The sequence below is a fragment of the Lichenostomus cassidix genome, chromosome 1 (assembly GCF_008360975.1).
Source record: "Lichenostomus cassidix isolate B80296 chromosome 1, HeHo_3.0, whole genome shotgun sequence".
In the NCBI taxonomy this organism is placed as follows: domain Eukaryota; kingdom Metazoa; phylum Chordata; class Aves; order Passeriformes; family Meliphagidae; genus Lichenostomus; species Lichenostomus cassidix.
The window spans coordinates 71,211,271-71,230,272 of NC_139479.1; the positions used below are offsets into that span (position 1 = coordinate 71,211,271).

The following is a 19,002-nucleotide window of genomic DNA, read 5'->3' on the forward strand; positions in this document are numbered from 1 at the left end:
TTATGCAATGAAAAGAAACAGGAGAGCAGGACTTGAGGCTAGTGTGAGTGCAGTTGTTGTAAGGGCACTTGGACTTTTTGTATCCTTTAGTAACATACTTTTTGGGTTCCTGTGCTACTGCAGTAGTGATGTGCCATTTTTACTGAAGTCAAAGGGGGTTGATTTTATTTGTTAACATTAAATGCTTTGAAAAGGTTTGGATCTGCAACAATGAGGTTTTCTGTAACTGTTCTGTGTAGTCATGGTGTTTTTCTTATCTTTATCCTTCTCTTACATAGCGAGTCACACTTTTTCTGTCTTGATTGAGCTTTCTCTGGCATGCATGGATTGACTTCTTGTTGCTTTGTTGGATCTTACTGACTTCAAGGGACCATGTGGATTTGCCCATTGCCATCAGTCAGTCGGGTATTTTAGAGAAGTTATTTTGCTAAGCAGAACTGCAGGTCAGATCTTGCTTGTGCTTTGAAATGTTAAAACAGTGAATGCACAGATTAGAAAATAAATGACATTTAATTTAAGGGTCTGAACTATACCCAGATGTCAGCAGTCATCATCTCTACTACTGTAGGCTAAATATCCATTACGGGATATTTCTCAGATTTATCTGTTATCAGTATGTTTAAACTGGTGTCTGAAATGCAGTTGTGGAGGAAACAGTAACAAACAGGTATAAAGTGCATGCATAATTTTCTAAGGCATTTTGTCTTCACTGTCATGCCATGTTTTATTTTCTTCGTTGCCTAAACTTGCAGAAGTGAAAGATGATTGAAGTTTACAGTGAATTTTCTTGAAACCATTTTGCAATATTTTCTTCGCCCAGAGATTATAAAGAAAGCATTACGATTTAAAAAAGAAAATGAAATTTTGGTCTTAGTGGATATAAGGTCTGTAATATTTCGGTGTGCTGTTTCTGTAATTACTGTAGGTGGGGCTCTGGTCCAGCACTGATGAGTTTAAACTTGCTGCTCTTGGGCTATGCAGAATTCAGTCATGTTCCCAAATTCTGCTGTAGCTATTTTCTGTGCGGTGGATGGAGTCTGGGCTGATCCTGTTCATCTTAGGCTTTCAGAAGGTTGTCATGAGTCATTGTAATGTTAGTTTAGTTGAATTTGTGGATTCTCTTGTTGAGCAGTGTGCACAGTAGTCAGAAAAGCAAGTCTTCCATGAATCCTGTGAGGACACTGGCAGCAGTCAGAGCTGATAGCGGATGAAGAGCTCACATAGGTCTCTACACCACTTACAGGCATCTGTTTGTCAGTGTCCTACCACAGATACCTGTGGGCTGTACCTTCATCATCCTCTATTCTTTGCTCTGCTCCTTTATGGTCCTGCTTCCTTGAACAAAGACTCTACTTTGCCTTCCTTCCTTTTGCTTCCACTCTTGGCCAAGCAGTGGATCTCAGGTACCTGTTTTGAGGTTGAGAAGCAGACATGAACAGTAGAAGCAGTTCCTCTGCAATCTGGTTGCCACAAGTCATGTGTCTGAAGTGTGTTGTGCACGTAAATGAAGGGTAATTTCAGTGGAGAGCCTGTAATAGTGTGTATTTGTGAATCAAATTATTAGTGGAGAAGTAAAATCTTAGTAGTGTTTGCTGCTTGCTTGGAGAGAAGTCTTATCTCAGAAAATGTTTTGTTATTTATGGTAATGATTTACTTTGGCTCTTCAGTCAATTAATGTACGTATGTAGTATCTTATATAAGACCATTACTAAACCGACAATAGCTCTCATTACAAAGCACAGTTTGTCTGCTGTTTTACTTGCAAAAGACTTAATAACATATTTCTGCTTCAAAATACAAAGTAAAAGCTGATATGAAAAAAATAATCTTTTTTCCCTATTGTTAAGTTTCTGCATGAAAGCAAGATGTGAGTAGGTGCGTAGGAGGCAATTCCTCCAGCAGTCACACATTTGTTCCAAATATATACTGAAAAATACTGTGCACTCTGGGGTTTAAATAATTCAAGTCATGATTACTTTTGGGCAAGAATTTTTTTTAGAAATATCAAAGAAAGTTTTTGTTCAGAAAGTCTTAAATCTCCATTGTGTTGGCTCTAGTGCAGGTCTAGTTGGAAGTTATTTATTGCATCTTCCTTACCAATCTTCAGAAATAATATTGAGTATCCTTTAATTTGGAAGATGATATATTGCTGTAATTTAAATAATAGTTCCAAAAAGTAAGTGTAAAGGAAGTAATTGGAATGTAGTTGGAGATGTTTTTATGCTAGCTAAGTTTTCTGTAGTAACTATTACTCAAAGCTAGGCAGTCATGTCATGACAGATCTGACCAGGACAGCAGAAGCTGCTCTTGATACCAGTTGTTTAAATTCCATCTTGTGCCTGAGGCTGAAACGTCTGATCTGCTTGTAAAGCAGTTGCCAAACGCTGCAGAGCTGAACATCTTCTAGTCTGAACTGTTAGCTCATGGCATCTGCTTCATGAATGGATCAGACATCCTTGTATTGTTAGGTATGAGTGTCTGCCAGATAAGTAGGGTGAATATCTAAGAACAAAAGTGTGCCTAATTGTTGTCCAGTTCTCTGTGCCTGACCCCTAGTAATCTCTTTTATTAGCTACTTTAATAAGACAAGTGACAGTTTTTGAGTGTGCTGTGATATACTGTAGGAAAAAGCTTATTTGAAACACTTGAAAAATGTTACTGCTAAAACTGGAATGGAAACCTGTTATGGCTTGGCTCCACAGAAGTCAGGGTAGTGCAGTCTTAGGGCATGTTGCTTGATATGACTTTGGTAGAGTTAAACTTGCACATCTCCTTATTCTGAGAGTCTGATTCTTTCGTATAAATTGCTTATACAGCAGAACTATTTTGGGTAGTAATTCCCTTAAGGTATTTTTGTTATTTAAGAAACAGAGATCTGGTTTTAGTGGGTTTTGATCATCTTGGTAGAGCAGCACAGTAATTTAAAATTGAATGACTTTTGATTATTTAGTTATGTTGCAGCTATAACAATTGCTTACTTGGGTGGAGTAATATATTTAGCTGTCCTAAATGCAGCATATGCTCTAGTTAAAAATTAATGCTTGCCCTTGTGTTTGGTTCTTCTTTCCCTTTTTTTTTTTTCTTTCCTTTTTCTCCTTCTATTTTTGCCTGTACTCCTCAGCTATGTTATCACCATCACATGGTGTTCCCCTGCACATGCTTCTCAAGTTCACTCATGATCATTCTCCTTTGCATATGCCTCACTATTACTTGGCTTCCCTGCCTGCTGGGACATGTTGGCAAGCCATCTGGGCTTCCTTTATTCCTTGCTTCTCTGAGCGTGTCTTGCCGGATGGTGCCTGTCAGCAAGGTCCAGACCCAGCAGTGCCATTGCCATCTGTGGCAGCTTTTGCTTATCCCTGTATATTGATAGAGATCCATTTCCTATGCCTTTCCCTGTTGGGTTTCCAGGCTCTCTGCAGCACAGAGTCTAGACACCATTCTCGAGAGCAAGAATGTCTTTAACTGGGTTTTCATAAGCCAAGAGTGGCCAACAGACCAGAGTTTGGGAACAGTTTTATTCAACATTTTGATTGCAAGGAAGGCAAGATTCCCCTACATATTTGGGAGGCTCAGTTTGGAGAGTTTGTGGTAAATTTTATGAAGTCACACTTCAATAGAAGTATCAGATTTTTGTTTCTGCCCTTGTGAGGTTTGTAATGTACTTCACTTGCAGATATAAACATTGCCTTTGGCAAGAAGGGCTCCTACTTGGCTTTAGTACTTGCAGGTACAATCAATTTGATCCTTTTTTTTTTTTTTAAACCAAGAAAATTCTCTTAGTAGGCATGTTTCCCTTTCCATAATCCTACTAGTGTTTAGGCTGTACTGTTCATAGGGAACCTCTTTTGTAGGTGGAAATACGTGGGTGTGAGCTTGAAACACTTGAGTGTGCTCTCTCCGTGTTCTCCCAAGCAGTGAAGTCTGGAGGAGTGCGTGACTGTTCTTTGTGACGTGCTAATTTGCAGATTTCCCCCAGTGTAATTGTAGAGAGATGCTGACTTTGGTTGTATTCAGTGCTGTCTTGCCATAGCAAAAGTGAAAAATCAAAATTTGTCTTTGCAAGTTTTTTCTCTTGCAAGGAATGAATGCTGCTCACCCCATCCTTAGTTATGTTTATATGTGATCATGGCCAGCATTTTTCTTAGCAAAATTACGATGCAGAAGTAGCAGTGCAAGCTGGTTAACTAAATATTTAAATAAAAAACTACTCCATTATTGATTTTAATAATAATGTTGTCACTTGAATGGTAGAAGTTGTTATTTTTAAGATACTATTAGTGTCTTTAAGTAAGCAATAAGTAATATTCTCTGGAATCCATGATGATATGAGAAGAAACTACTAAACAACCAACTTCAACAAGGTGTTGAAGAGGTCAAGATTCATAGTCAGAAGCCAATTCAGTCTTTTTTATTGTAAGAAGATAGAATATTTTTTACAATGAGGGTGGTGAGGCACTGGCACAGGTTGCCCAGAGAAGCTGTGGATGCTCCATCCATGGAAATGTTCACGGCCAAATTGAATGGAGCTCTGAGCAGCCTGTTTGGGTGGAAAGTGAAGGTATCTCTGCCCATGGCGGGGAGGTTGGACTGGATGGCCTTTAAAGGTCCCTTCCCGTTCAAACTATTATGCGATCCTGCAATTCTGTTCTGTGATCTAAAACCATTAATAATGTAACTTCTAATATACAATCCAAAAATATTGTATTTTGTGTATCTGTGATGATCAACATGAAACTGCATGAACAGAATCACTTGGGAGGGTGGAATTTGATGCTTTGATCTCTTTTAAAGCAAAAAGTCTTTTCAGGTGAGAGGAAGGAGCTAAAAAAGTTTTCAAATGTGGATGTGGTGTTACTTCTTCAGCCATTTAGTGGCAAAAACATGATGACTTCAACTTGAAATTACTTGAACTTAGGATGTTCAGTCTTAATGAGCATCTCCTATCTGCAGCCTGTCTGCTTCCCTTGCCATGTATCTGTTACCTTAATGTCTTGGCACTCTCCATCCTGGCAAGTAGGTCAGAATTATATATATATATTTAAAGTTAGGTTACTGGGGTAGGAAATGCTTGTACAAAGCAGGTGTTTCTGAATACATATGTGTAGGTTCAGATCCACTATGTTCATCGAACTACTCCTATTGAAAATAAAGCCCTTATTCTTTCCACGGACATCAAGAGATGTTTCCTAGTCATGGGTGTACTTCCCGTGACAGTTGGTCTTCTGTAAGCATGTGCAAGATTTAGATCTTCTAACATGTTGGCTTTGTTACAACTCAGTCATCAGATACTTTACCTTTTTCTTTTTCTTTTTTTTTTTTTTTATAAACTGGTTGACATGAAAGCAGTTGACAAGCAGGTATTACATTACTTTCCTATTAGTTGTCCAGGCTTTCAGGAAAATTTAGTGGTTCTGCAAGAATTAGTGCTAGTCTGCTACAGTGTTTCTAGTCTTGTCTTTTTTCAGTTTCTCTTTGTTTGGAGTGAATAGCTGCTGTATGAAACAGTAGTCCTGCTGGAGCCCATTTGTAGGCACTGCTGCTTCTGGTCCTTTTTTGTATCCAGACAGCTTTGGTAGCTGAAAGGTTGTAATGTTATTTATAATCCTATGTCATACAGGAACTCTCTTCTCATGAAGCAGTAGCATGTTATGCTAAAGTCAGATAGATGATCATTGTCCTGGAAGACTGTTTATAGGTAAGTTGTAGGACAAAAGAGAGAACAGATGGGTTTTAGAGGTAATGTCAGACAGTACAGAAAGGAAAGTGATATTGCTGCAAATAGTTTCAATATGCCAAAAGAGCCTGCTCATTACCTTACTGTTTTTTAATTCCCTGTAAGATGGATAGTAGAGAAGAGATTCAAGGAGACAATTAGAAAGAAAACAGTGAACGTGTGTGGGTGTTCTAGGGGACCTTCCAAGCATGATGAGTACTTTGAGTACATTTCTAACCCTAAGGTGCCATGGAGGTGCTGGGCACCAGGGAACAGGGCTCTTGAGCTCACTAAGACAGTGTTCATATAATGTGAAATTTGCACAGAATACGTATATGCTGGCTTTTTCTTTAAAGCCAAAATTAGCTGGACTTTACTTTCATAGTACAGATAAATATTGTCTGAATGCAGTGAAGGCAGTAGACTGCGAGCTGTAAGCTCCCTCTGGTGGCTTTAGAGTGCAGTTCAAACCTTAACTGCTGCACTTGTCCTGGTCAGTTTTGAGAGTCAAAGTATGTAATGTATTATTAAGTTATTGTGATTTTAAAAATTAATACAGGAATGTGATGTGCCATATGCCTTTCCAAGGTGTCAAAGGTTTTCTGTAACTGGCCTTCTGAGAATTAGTAGAGTTAAAATAATATAAAGCAAGAGGTCTGTTTTCTAATTATTATGAGCATAAGAGAGGTATTTCCCATAAAACTTTAATTCTCTGGTTGTTTTTTTAGTGGTGTCACAGTTTGCAGATGTTATACCTGAAAGTGCCCTTAAGTATTACAGAACAGAAAATAGATAGGATCTCTATATGACAAATATAATGTGTTAATGCAAAATTAGTTTAGGATCAGGTAGCCCTGATTTAGTCTTCTTGCTCTAAGGATGTGAATATAAATGATCCCAGACTTGCAAAAAGTTATGCTCTGTCATACCCAAAGGATTTGTTCCAACGTGGTTATAATTAGTGAGGCTTCATGAGACTGCAGAGCTGTGAGCTGCGAGGTCAGTAGTGTTGAAATGGAAATGTCACTCTGTTCCTTTTCTCCCCATCATTGCTCTGGCATTTGTCTGGCTTTTCAATGCTTACTAGGGAAACAAATGTTCATTCTTCTTGCCCATGGATCTCCCCTCTATCCTCCTTTTCTTTTGTGGACTAGTTGATAGAAAGTATCATGCAAAGAGGTGACATGATCATGCAGGTGGGACCAAGAAAGGAGTAGGGCCTATCCTTCTGGTAGCAGAAAGTTATTTTAATAAGTCACTTGTCTCAAGAAATTTGATTCTTAGTTCTCATGAAATATCATTGGGCAGAGCTATGTGTTCTTTGAGACTTAAAATTATTCCCAGGCATTGCACAGCAACAGAGGCTGTAGATTAAATGCACCTTAAATGATAACTGGTGCTGAAAAAATGCAGCCTATCACCACCCAATATGTTCCATACTGTGCTGGTTTAGGCTTTTATGTTGGGTTATGGTGAACCAGACTGGGGAACTGATTCAGATGAAAAAAACCCTTTTTTTTTTTTGTTTCAACTGATCCAGATGAAAAAAAAAAAACCTAGTAATTTTTGATAATCACTCCTGCAGTCCGGTTCTCTCGGCATTTTCATAAATGCTTGCCCATAAAATGGGTTGGGGACTACCCTTTTTTTGGTTGATTTGGTTTATTTGCCACAGCTCTGACTGAAGTGTGTGTCAAGCTGTTGTTGTGTAGGTCGTTCCTGCCTGTTTGATAACCTGCTCCAGATATTCTTCTGGCATTCTGTACAGCTGGTTCTATTGCAGTGAAGGTAGCTAGAGTCCATGCAGAGGAGGACTGTCCTTCAGACTGCAGAAAACATAGATGGTTAGGAACAGCTCCTGCTGCATGCAGGAGAGTTGAGGTTATATCGCAGAAGTGCCTGTTAAATCAGATTTCGTACGTTTTATTTACTGGAAAATATTTCACTTAGGTTAAAAACCTTGGTCTTTATGCTAAGGTCTTGGTACTTATATTCCCAAAGCAGTGGATATAAATCATAACTGAAAGAGAGGTGGCACCTGTGTTCTCCTCAGACTGCTAGGGACAGGGCTGGAATGTGGAGTTTGGAAGTTCAGCTGAAGTTCAATAACTTATGCTGTCACCTTGATCTTGCTGTGCAGTTTGGATGTGATCTTTCTACATATGTGCACATTCCTTTCTCAAAGGTGCATCAGTTCTGCTTACCCTGTTTGTGGTATCAATCCCCTGCAAGAATATCTTGTGCTGTGTGCTCATTCAGATAAATCCCAATAGCAGAAATCAGAGAATACTCGTGGCAGAAGTGAAGAGCAGCATGGTGCTGTATGCTGCTGCTACTTTCTGCATGGTTGTTTTTTCATGTAGGGCAGCGGGGGATGTTGGGGTTGCTCCATGAGGAGAGGCTGCAGTGCAGGGTGCTCTCCTCTGTGCTCCATAGGCACCTCACAGGGCTCCAGGTTATTACATAGTTTCATGCTTTACCTCTAGCTGATTTTCTGGTAGAAACTGCCATGGAGCTGGCTTTCAACAGGAGAGCAGCAGGTGTTACCTGAGCAGCCGAGGTGCCCAGGATGTAACGGGGTTTAAACACTAGAGGGTAGTATGTAACTGGTAATACTTTATTTTAGAATGCATCTGTAGTAATTTTTAAATCACTTGAATTTATTATACAATTAAGTATTTTAAAACAAATGTAGAACTAAGGAAAAAATAGTGCTTTGCTTCCAGGACTGTGAGTGTGAGTAGCAGCATTTAGTGATGTGCAGTGGTTTTTTTGATTTGAGTAAAAAGAGGATTGGTTGGAATTTACATCTGACTTTTAAGTTTCTTCAGAAACATCATTAGGAAACTATACTTAAATTGTTCACTCTCTGCCTGATATCTTGATAGTCACACCTATGTGCATGTGATGTAAATACACAGTGGTATATAAGAAGCTATGCCTGAGAGCAAGCAGTTTTGCCAAGAGATACTTGGTTTTGATGTTTAACAAGGCAAACATTTATAAATTCATGACATTGCTCTTACTGTATTTTTGATCAGTGCTTAAATAACTTTTTTTTTCTTTCAGGCACCACCTTCCATGGTCAATAATGAACAACGCCAACATGCTGAGCACATATTCTTATCGTTTAGAAAATCAAAATCACCATTTGCTGTTTGCAAACATATTTTGGGTAAGTTTCAATAAATTAAGTTAGGCGTGTACATTCTTTTATAACTGGAACTGTGCTGTTCTTTTGCTGCTGGGACTATGAATATCAGTTTTGATTTTGATGAGGGGTACTTTTTGATAGAGGGTGAAGTCTATTACTATCCTTTTTTGTTTTATTTCTATCAGTTTCAAAGCTGTAAGGTGTAATGTCATGTAGCTAAGTTCCTAAACTGATTTGATAGATTTCCTCTGCAACATGATTATTGTAATACTGTCTAATCTGTGCAGCTTGTGCAGTTGCCAGTAGTGTGGTTGGTTGGCTTTATGCTTCCCATTATCAAGCAACGATGCAATTTTATACACTTCTACCAGATTTTGCATTGGTGCTGAAATGAGTTTATTTCCAGTTTAACAACTTTGTTGCTGTTGAGAGCCCAGCTGTTTTGCTAAAAAGAGGAAAAAGCTAGAAAAGTTTCTGTCCACCTGGTAGAAGCAGAATTGATTTGAAATTCTGTGATTATACCTGTGGAGAAAGGAAAGAGGTAGATACCACCCTTCATCAGAAATTTCTTTGGTTTTAATGGAAATGCTATAAACGTGGTTGTGTAGCAAGTTTTTAAAAATAAATGTTTTTACAGGTGCTATAGAGACTTAATAGAGTTTGGCAGCTAAATCTGAAAATTACAGGAGCAGTAATGATGAAAGATTGCTGCTCAGCACCATGGTACTGACCAGATGTGAGTGTTGGGGACAGGTGAGGGGGAGTTTCAGTGAAAGCTGACTCTGAGACCTGATGAGGGAAACCTCAAAGTTTGCACAAAAGAACACATGCCAAAACCACAAAAGGAAACTTTAATTTTAAAGAATTTGCCAGAATGAACAGAGGAATACTAGAATTATATTTAAAATATTATTTTTATACTGAATTCATTCTGCAGTATTTTAAGTTATTTCTAAATTTACTGGATTAGAGACTTACAATTCGTGAATACTGTGATGTCAGTATTGCAGACCTACTCCTTTGTTATACTGTGATACACAAACCAGGAGATGTTTCCTTTCTACACCCACTCCCCGACCAAAATTTTTCTCTACAAACGAATTTGGGGTTTAGTATATTATAGTAGTACTCCTTCTGGTTTGGAAGAGTGCAGTCACACTTTTTGCTTGATGGGTCAGCAAAATTGATGCTTCTTGTTTTCAAGAAGCATTGACTTTTTGAGAAAATAAGTTAGGTGAAAACATACTTAAGTAAATTAATTTGCAGACCGTTTGGATCTAAGTGATACATTTATCATCAATCAGAAATAAATAATGAAATTTCATGAAATATTAAATATGGCTGGTTGGAAGGAATATGATGCTGATTTTAATACTTTTTGGATGTCTAGAAATATTACATCCTCTAACTGTTCATGTGCTACTGCCATTGAGAAGCCAGCATGCTTCCACATGTGTAAGGTTTTTCCTGGAAATGTAGGCAGTTATGATGCTGAGGCCTGGAACTTACAGACTTTTTCAAAACTTTGTGCATCCTCATTAAGTACCTGTACAGGAAGAACAGGTAGTTAAGATTTGGGAGTTGAGGAAGGAGAGGCATTGTGAAAACAGGAACCAGGGAAGGGAAACAAGCTGCTTTTGATGAGTAATAAGAGTTGAAGTGTACTGAAGGTATGTGTGCATCCTTACTGAAGGTAAGGATGGGCTGGAGCCAGAGGACCAAGCAGATGGCTTTAAAAAAAACAGAAAAAAATGGTCAAGACAGGGACTGGAATGGAAGTAGAGAAAGATAACAAGGATTTTGATGTAATTTGTGGAAAGAAGAGTGTGTGAATGATAGAAGGAGAATAATGGAAAAGATGAGCATATGGAAAAAGGGAACAGCCACTACTGTGTCGTTCTTTAGAAAACTGGAGTTGAACCCGGGAAGCACGAGGCTCTACGTTCTGCTGTAAGCTTATAGCTGTTCAGTGCATTGGCAAAACTTGTCCTTCCTTTCTTTAGTGAGTTGCTGTGGAGGATCATGGTGCTCTGGCTAATTACAGGCTTATGCTGTGGGCTGCAGTGCTATGCTGTCAGCGATCGCAGTTGTGCGACTGCAGGACTTGGTGCGAAGGGGAAACTCCATCCTTTTCAAATTACATTCTCTTTTTCTTTTTTTTTTTTTGTGTGAGCTTTGTACAGTTAGAAAAGCTGAAGACCCAAGGTAACAAGTGCTGGAATTAAAATTCCCATGCAGGAAAAATTCAATTTGTTTTTATATGTGTTAGACATACACATTAATCTTTTACTTAAGTGGTTACTTAGTTTTCCAAATTAAGCTAAGTAGATTTAAAGGTGGTTTATTTTGATTTAAGCATGTTTACTTGTGTGGGTTTAGATTTAGAGCCTGATTAAGTTACTTTAAAATATTTTCGCGAATTAGCTGCTATTTTGGATATAGAACTTGCATATAAAGGAAATTTATATTATAGATTTGTGTGTATGTAACTGGGGGAAGAAAGTTTGTTTTGTAGTAATTTAAAGCCCTTCATCTCATGATTGAGGTTTTTTTCAAACAAACCCAGTTTTTCTAATCCTGGCAGATGACCCACTATAGCTCAAGCTCTGCTTTTTGTTTGGGAATTTTATTTCATCATTTCATATTTTATGCTTTTGCCACCTTGTGGCTGCATCCTTTCTGAAAGTTCTGTCTATGTTTTCCTCTGAGCTCAGAATGTCTTGAAACTGGCTTCTGAGATACTACCTGCTATTTCCAAGATAAAATTTTTAAAAGCAAAGGAGCAACAACAGAAATGTCTCTGTAGCTTTCTGTCATGATAGAAATTATATTAATATTCTGACATTTCTCTTTAAATTGTACTTTGTAGTCACCCAAGCTGTCACCTTTCTCCATAACATATCTTTATGCATTCCTTAATGCATCTGTATACACAGTAATCCAGTATTCAGATAATAATGGCAAATGGTTCCTACACTGTGGTCAGAAATTATATTTTGATTAACTCAAAATAAATATGGAAGCTTGAACATGATGTAGAATGTTTAAAATATACCACAGTGTAAAATTTTTGCTTGGATAATTAAACACAAGTGCTACCTTTAAGTGGATTTGCTTCTCTTTATTACCCATAAAATACATGTACTTTTATGCACTGCTGGTTTCAAAGGCGAGCACAGAAGTTTCCATTTTTGACATGCCTGTAAGATTAATCACTTTTATTGATTAATGTATTGGAACTTAATCTGTCGTCTTATTTATTTTATTCCCCAGTTGTGTTAGCATTCTTATTCCTGTTCTTTGAACCAGCCTCCTCACCCAGACAACTTTTCTCCTGGGTGATTGACTTGAATAATATTGGACAATTTGATCATTGGGTTATTGATTATTTATCCCACTTTTGAGTTGTAAATTGTTTGTCTGTTTTCATAGCAACAATATTTTATTTAATAATAAATGATAGTAAATGCCTTTTTTTTTGCTATAAACACTGTCAAGCTGAATACGTGTCTTCTAATACTCAAGTTGCCTTTGTTTCTCCCCACAGAAACTAGTAAAGTGGACTATGTCCTTTTTCAAGCTGCTACAGCGATAATGGAAGCAGTTGTAAGAGAGTGGATTCTCTTGGAAAAAGCTAGCATTGAGTCACTGCGAACATTCCTTTTAACCTATGTCTTACAAAGGCCTAAGTAAGTATAGAAAACGTACCTCTGAACATGTAGGGTTCTGCCTAAAGTCTGGGTTATCATTTTTGTTTCCCTGGGTAGCAGTGCAAGATCATTTTAAGAATAATTTGTCTTCTATTCTTAGCAGTTAACTTCTGTCAGCTTTCCCTTATGGATTCACACAAAATATTTGAAAAATAAATGTGCTTAAAATTTTTTTGAGCATCGATGTCCAGAATTATCTGCAAATATATTTGTGCAATATTGTTTACAGCCTTCAAAAGTACGTTCGGGAGCAGATTTTATTAGCAGTAGCAGTGATAGTGAAACGGGGATCATTAGACAAATCAATCGACTGCAAAAGCATTTTTCATGAAGTCAGCCAACTGATCAGCAGCGGTAACCCCACCGTGGTAAGTACTTTGTTTCTCTTCAAAAGCTAAGCAACCTGTCAGCAGCTTATTTTATATACTTAGTGGCTATAAAATATTTTATACTTCACTTATCCAATTGGTAATTAAGTTGATAGCTATTAAATAATTTGCTAAGTTGGAGATTTTTTTATGTTTTGGGACTAGACATAGCATGTGTAGTTCTTTGGTATACAATGAGACCATATTTTTAGGGAATGTTTTTTTGCATTTTCTGAATAGCTGCTATAAGTGCCGTAATTGTGGTGGTTTGTTCTGGGTTTTTTGATGTGGGTTTTTTTATTTGTTTGTTTTCTTTTTTCCTCTGGGTTTCTTTAATCAAATAGCAAGCTCTGAAATGGATTTTCCGTAAGCTGGGAGGTTTTTTGCACGCTCTGTTCCCCTTCCATCTGTGCAGTGCTGCACTCTGTTGTGGCTCAGCTGTCGAAATGGACTGCAAGCAGGAGGCATAGGGCTCTGCTGCTCTCTGGGAGATGAGTAGGTGGAGACAAAGGGGTGTGAGGAAGTAAAACATGGAATGGAAATACAAAACTTATTCTTGATTTAATGTCATACTACTAGGGGTAAGTGTTACCTTCGATACTGAGCTCAAAGTGGAAACAAGGTGTCCAATATCTATCTATGCATTTAGTGAAATTCCGCTTGCTATGCCAGCAGATAAGTTTAGAATAGGTCATAATAGAGGCATGTAACTAGAGATTAAAGAGAGGTGATTTTTCTCCTACCAAATGAAAATCAAAGAGTATATAGATTCCATGCTGAAACTTTAACTGAAGCTTTTCTCAAACAAAAACCTTGAGGGAGCTGGCTTATAACACTGCTGAGCATTTAGAGCAGCAGTTGTGCTAGATGTGTGGCAAATGTTTAACTCTGAAAATTCAATCAAAGTGTACTAGAAGTAATCCAGCTCATGTCATGGTCCTAAAAATAGTGTGTCACCTCTGAGCAACAAGTAATATCTCTCCAGGGTATGGAAATTTCATTTACTCTTGTAAACCTAAATTTCACAGTTATTTACCTTAAGGAAACCGTTTTAGCCTTTTGATTCTCTATAATTTGGCTAGAAATGGGTATTTGTTGAGAAGAACTGAGTTAATACTTTTTTCCAGGAAACATACTCTGGTTATTAAAATGGAGTTGCAACTGAGGTGTTCAAGTTTTATGCACGACACTGTGTATGCTCATGTAGTTTACAGGATCTTTGAATAAAGATACAAAAGTGGAGTAAATAGAAATGTGGACTTTGAAGTAAGTCATGCACAGCTCAGCTTCTGCAGTTGTATTCTGTGAATGCCTGTCCACAGACACACTGCCCTGACCACAACATAGAGCAAGCAAAGACTGCCTGCTCCAAGCATATCATCCTGGGCATGCTGCGCAGCAGAGCATGTTGCAGAGGAGCTCTGCCTGGGGGAAGGGATACTCTTCTCCAAGTTCAGCTCACTGCCAAGTTGAGCTCAGTTTTTCATTTCCCTTTATTTCATTTTCCCTTTATTTTATTTCCCTCTCTTCATAAGTATGAATTTCTCCATAATTTTTCCAAAAGATTTGTGCTCAAGTTTTAAGAATGGTATTGAAAATGTCTAGGATGTATAATGATGTTTTCTATTCTGGTGTGCTAATGAAACTTGCTAGCAAAAAAGAAGACACATGGTGCTGCTGGAACATCTTTTCTGTTTGGCACAGAGAAGTATATGGTTGTTAGTCTTGGGCAAACTGGTTATAAGCACATGCTCCCATGTATATATAAGGGTTTATATTGTAAACCAGTTCTCATTCGTGAAAATGTTCTTCTAAGCTTCAGAGACTTTGCTGCAAGAGAGACTTTGCTACTGGCACCCAGGACTGGCACGTGCAATAATAAGTAGTAATCAAATGGTGGTTTAGTGCAGTACCTGCCAAAATTGCATTCTGAAGGGGGTCAGGGCATGCCTCCTGCATAAATGCATTACAACTTTGAATTATTTCATACAACCTTTCATAGAATGAATTATTTTTTTACTTATCTTTTCAAATACGGCTGTGTGGTTTTGTTTCTTTACTAGTGTCCCAGTAACATTCAACCATGTCTGTGGGGCCATGTGGTGCAGTTGCCTTGCTGCCATGGGGAGTGTCAGCTAAGGGTCCTTCAGGATATGATGTGAAGCTCACATCCTGGTACTGCATTCAAGGGAGTGGTACTGCATTCAAGATCTGAGATGTGCCATTGGGACAGTGCCATGCACTGTCACAGGTGTTTCTGGAGATGGGTTTATATTAGTTATTTGTAAATACTATCCAAATCAGGGGAGAGGCTAAGATGTAGGTATGGAAAGAGATCAGCAGATGTTTTCCAGTCCTCTGTGCTTCCCTGTGGAAGGAATCATTCCACTTTTTTGACATGTCTTTCCCGTGGTGTGATACATACTCTTGCCTTCTTGTACATTCAAGTTGCAGAAGTCTGTCATACCTTTGTGACTCCTAATTCTTTCTCCAGGCTCTTGGTCACTTTCTGTATCCTACCCAGCCTTCTGCTCTGACCTGCCCACCCATTTGTATCCTCCTGCCTGCAGTTCACTACACATGAAGTCAGCAGCAGGTCACTTCATATTTAAAAATGTTCAAAGCTCTCAAACAAGAGCTATTAGCAGTTCTTGGCTGCTGCTAATTGGTCAGAGCATGGTGTTAATAATGCCAAGGTTGTGGGTTCAATCCCTGTATGGGCCATTCACTTAAAAGTTGGACTCAATCCTTGTGGGTCCCTTCCAGCTCAGAGTATTCTGAGATAATGGCTTTCTACAGCAGTTTGTAATTGAAAGTCCATTTTAAAAAATCAGAGCATTCTCTTTGTCTGCTTCTTGTCTCTTTTCTGCTTACTTTTTCCTCCCTGTTGACTGTGAAGCTTCTTGATCCATCTTTACCTTACAAGAATAAAGTAGGTACTTTTCCATTCCCTGCAACCCTCCACCCAGTTTCTGTCAGACATCTGCTCTAGATTTGTGATCATTAGACAGTCCTGCTCCTTGAAATCTTTAGGACTTTTCAGTAATACCTTGTCAGGATCAAGTCATGATAGTAGGGGTAATAAGGAGGGCAGTGAATGTAGATGGTCGTGTCTGTTGTGTGTGTCCTTTTGCAGGAACTTGATGTGCTTAATATTAACCTCAACTTCTTGAGTTGAAGGTATTGGTTAAAAATATCTTTAGAGATGTATTTTGAGGCTGGAGCTTGTAGGTATGTAGCAGCAAACTGACATGTGAGCAAGACTGATGGATGAGCTGTTGAGAATGAAAAAATAAAAAGGAGATTGGAAGGAAGATAAGGAGTGAAATTGAGATGAGAGGAATAAAATGGCCATGAGATGAAAACGATGGCTTTGGTATTGAGTAATCTTTTAATAATGGAACACAGTGTACATGTTAAGGAAATAACAGGACACTAAGGAGAAGTAATACTGCAGGGATGGGAAGGATGCATGGTTAGAGCCAGGTTTAGAACCTGGGGTGTTGGCTTCTGCACTTGGCTCTCTGCCATTTGGTCTTTTATGCATCTCACAGAAGAAACCTTTGTCTGAGAAGGGAAAGCAAACTTCTAGTCTGGCTGCCTGTTTATTTATAACTAAATTTAGGTAGTGGTCCTCTAGGAGGACAAGGATTAGCTTTGGAGTTCTTGGTTTTGTTTTTCCTGGCTCCTTCTGTATTATTGATACAAGCCATTCCTCTGCTCATGAAGGAGAGTCTGTAATCTCCCTCCAATAGCAATTTCAGGATCTCTTTTCAAAATCTTCATCTCTGGGGGGCAGAACTTCTGGCAGAAGACACAGTATCATAGGCCAATCTTAAAATGCTACGTACATGTTTTCTGTCACTGATTTCAAGATCGTGGAACATATTGTGGGCCAAGTTCTTCTCAACTATAAATGCCTTCAATTTCCTGGCCTTTTCTTTTTGTGTTAGAATATTCTGCTTTTGCATAGCTGAGGGATTTCATTTGTCCTTCATCCCTGCCAGAAGGACAGGAGTCCTGGCAGCTAAGTGACTGACTCCCTGGAGGAGGATCTGGTCTGCATGTGAACGCAATCAGATAGATTTTGTTTAAAACTGGACTTTAGATATGAGTCACACTTCAGTTTCTTCCAGAATGTGTGTAGGCAGATACAGAGGGGTCCAGTGGCTATAGACCTGACATGGGACTAGGAAACAACAGAAGCTGTGTTCTTTAAGATCTACAGTGCATACAGTAGAATGTCTTTTAATATAAAACTCCATATCTAAAGCCTACTTCATTTTTTTTCTTTGTATATGGAAGAAGATTTGTCAAGACTCACTGGAAGAGCTCTGGAATCCTAACAGTTCCTTCTCTTGAAAAATTTGTAAATCTGTTGCTCTGTTTCCCGATGTTCCTCGTTGGGCTAGAGAGAAGATCTGGCTGCTTCAGGTTACCCAAAGCTTCTGAGGGATGTGCTGCAAATGGATTTCATGTGAGCAGTGGGAAATATTAATAAGCAAAACTCTAGGCATTCATTTTCATTGAGGTTAATCTACCCATTATAATGGCTGCCTGGATAACTAGTTATATTTATTTAGCATTTACAGTTCTTGTTTCTGTTCTTTAAAGGGAATTTTATTTCTGGAAACCTATCTAGCTGTTACTGTTTCATGTGGTAGGGTAGGAGTTGGAGAGGCTCTCCTGACTTCCTTGTTTTGACAAAAACGTATGTATTATCCCCCCAGCTGGATCTTCTGGTCTAATAAAATTGTTTCATTGTTCTATGAATCTCATTGCCCTTGAGACATGTTGAGTATAAAAAACGGAGAGTGAACCGGGATATTTAAGCTGATAAGTGCTCTATAAAGGCCTAAGTTAGTGTGCTAAAGATTGGCTTGGGAATTTTAGGAATCCAGAAACTACTCCACATGTGAGGTTAAAATTCAGTAATAGAAATGTAAGAGAACTTTAAAACATAAGTGTTTTTTTAGTAGTTGAATTAACTAGGGTCTTTTGCAGTTTTCAGACATTTCTGTTTAAAGAGAGCTGGCTCTACTAGAGATGCAGTACAGCAAGTTTCCAGCTTAGCTGCTTAATAACTACTAGAAATTGATAACTCCCCAGTATTATTTACACTAGAGCCACTGTTTCAAAGACAGGGCAGGGAAGTGAGGCTGGGAAGTGAGGAGATGTGTTCCAAGTGTTGAGATGTGCATCCCCTGTTCTATGTATGGCATGCCAAACCCTTTCTTTCCTCAATTTTGCCATCTCATGAGATGTGCACCAGTGGAGTTCCTCACCGGTGACCTCACAGACCCTCTGGGAAAGAGGAAATTATGTGTTTCCATGTGTTACACCATGTATTTCTTTTATTACAATGGTGACACACAAATAAACAGGTTTGAGGGGAAAAGCCTCTTCAAGGCGCTTGTTGACCTTAGCTGCTTGGGGTTTAATCATTCTTCCTCTCAAACGTACTGTCCTTCAGAATAAATGTGTTTAGTTAGGTAGTAGATCTTTGTGTCAGTTTGCTTAAGAACAGCCATTTCTCCCTCACAGCTTCTCATTTTTTCCCTTTGGGCAGATCTGCTGCAGAGCACAGCCGTGTAATGCAGCTCATTTGACATAGCTGGTGGTATGGCAGGCAGAGGCAGGCAGGAAAGACCAGGAATGAGTACTGGGAAAAGTGGGGGGAGGGAGGACACCTGCCCACCAGAGAGCACTTGTCAGGATGGAGTGTATTTAAAGCTGGGTGCTGCTGATGGCAAGCTGCATGGCTAGTCTTACTGCTCATTATTTTGAGTTTTATTAAAGTCCTGTATTTGTTCATCCCACTAGGGTAGGAGTGAAGATCCAACTGGTGCTGTTCAGACAAGAATTTGGAGAAGAATATGTTACCTTTATTAATGGTTTTCAGGCCTTCAACTTCTTTTATGAGGTTACTTTTTTTTCCTCTCCTCCTTATTTCTGCATCACAACTTTGTCGCCAGAGAAAAAAAGAAAAGCATGTTTTGCACCCTATGCTCCAGCAAACTCTGCCTGGACCTGTTCCGTTATTAGCAGAGGCTG

The 19,002-nt window shown here is 38.7% G+C and overlaps 1 protein-coding gene across 4 annotated transcripts in view; it reads left to right on the forward strand.

Moving 5' to 3' along the window:
- XPO4 (exportin 4) overlaps window positions 1-19,002 on the forward strand; it is an 81,831-nt gene that overhangs the window by 12,625 nt on the left and 50,204 nt on the right. For all 4 annotated transcript variants that reach the window (XM_085063144.1, XM_085063153.1, XM_085063128.1 and 1 more), the window contains exons 2-4: window positions 8,786-8,891; window positions 12,418-12,559; window positions 12,810-12,948. In XM_085063144.1, coding sequence (XP_084919270.1) covers window positions 8,786-8,891; window positions 12,418-12,559; window positions 12,810-12,948 — 387 coding nt within the window. The remainder of the gene's footprint in view (window positions 1-8,785; window positions 8,892-12,417; window positions 12,560-12,809; window positions 12,949-19,002) is intronic.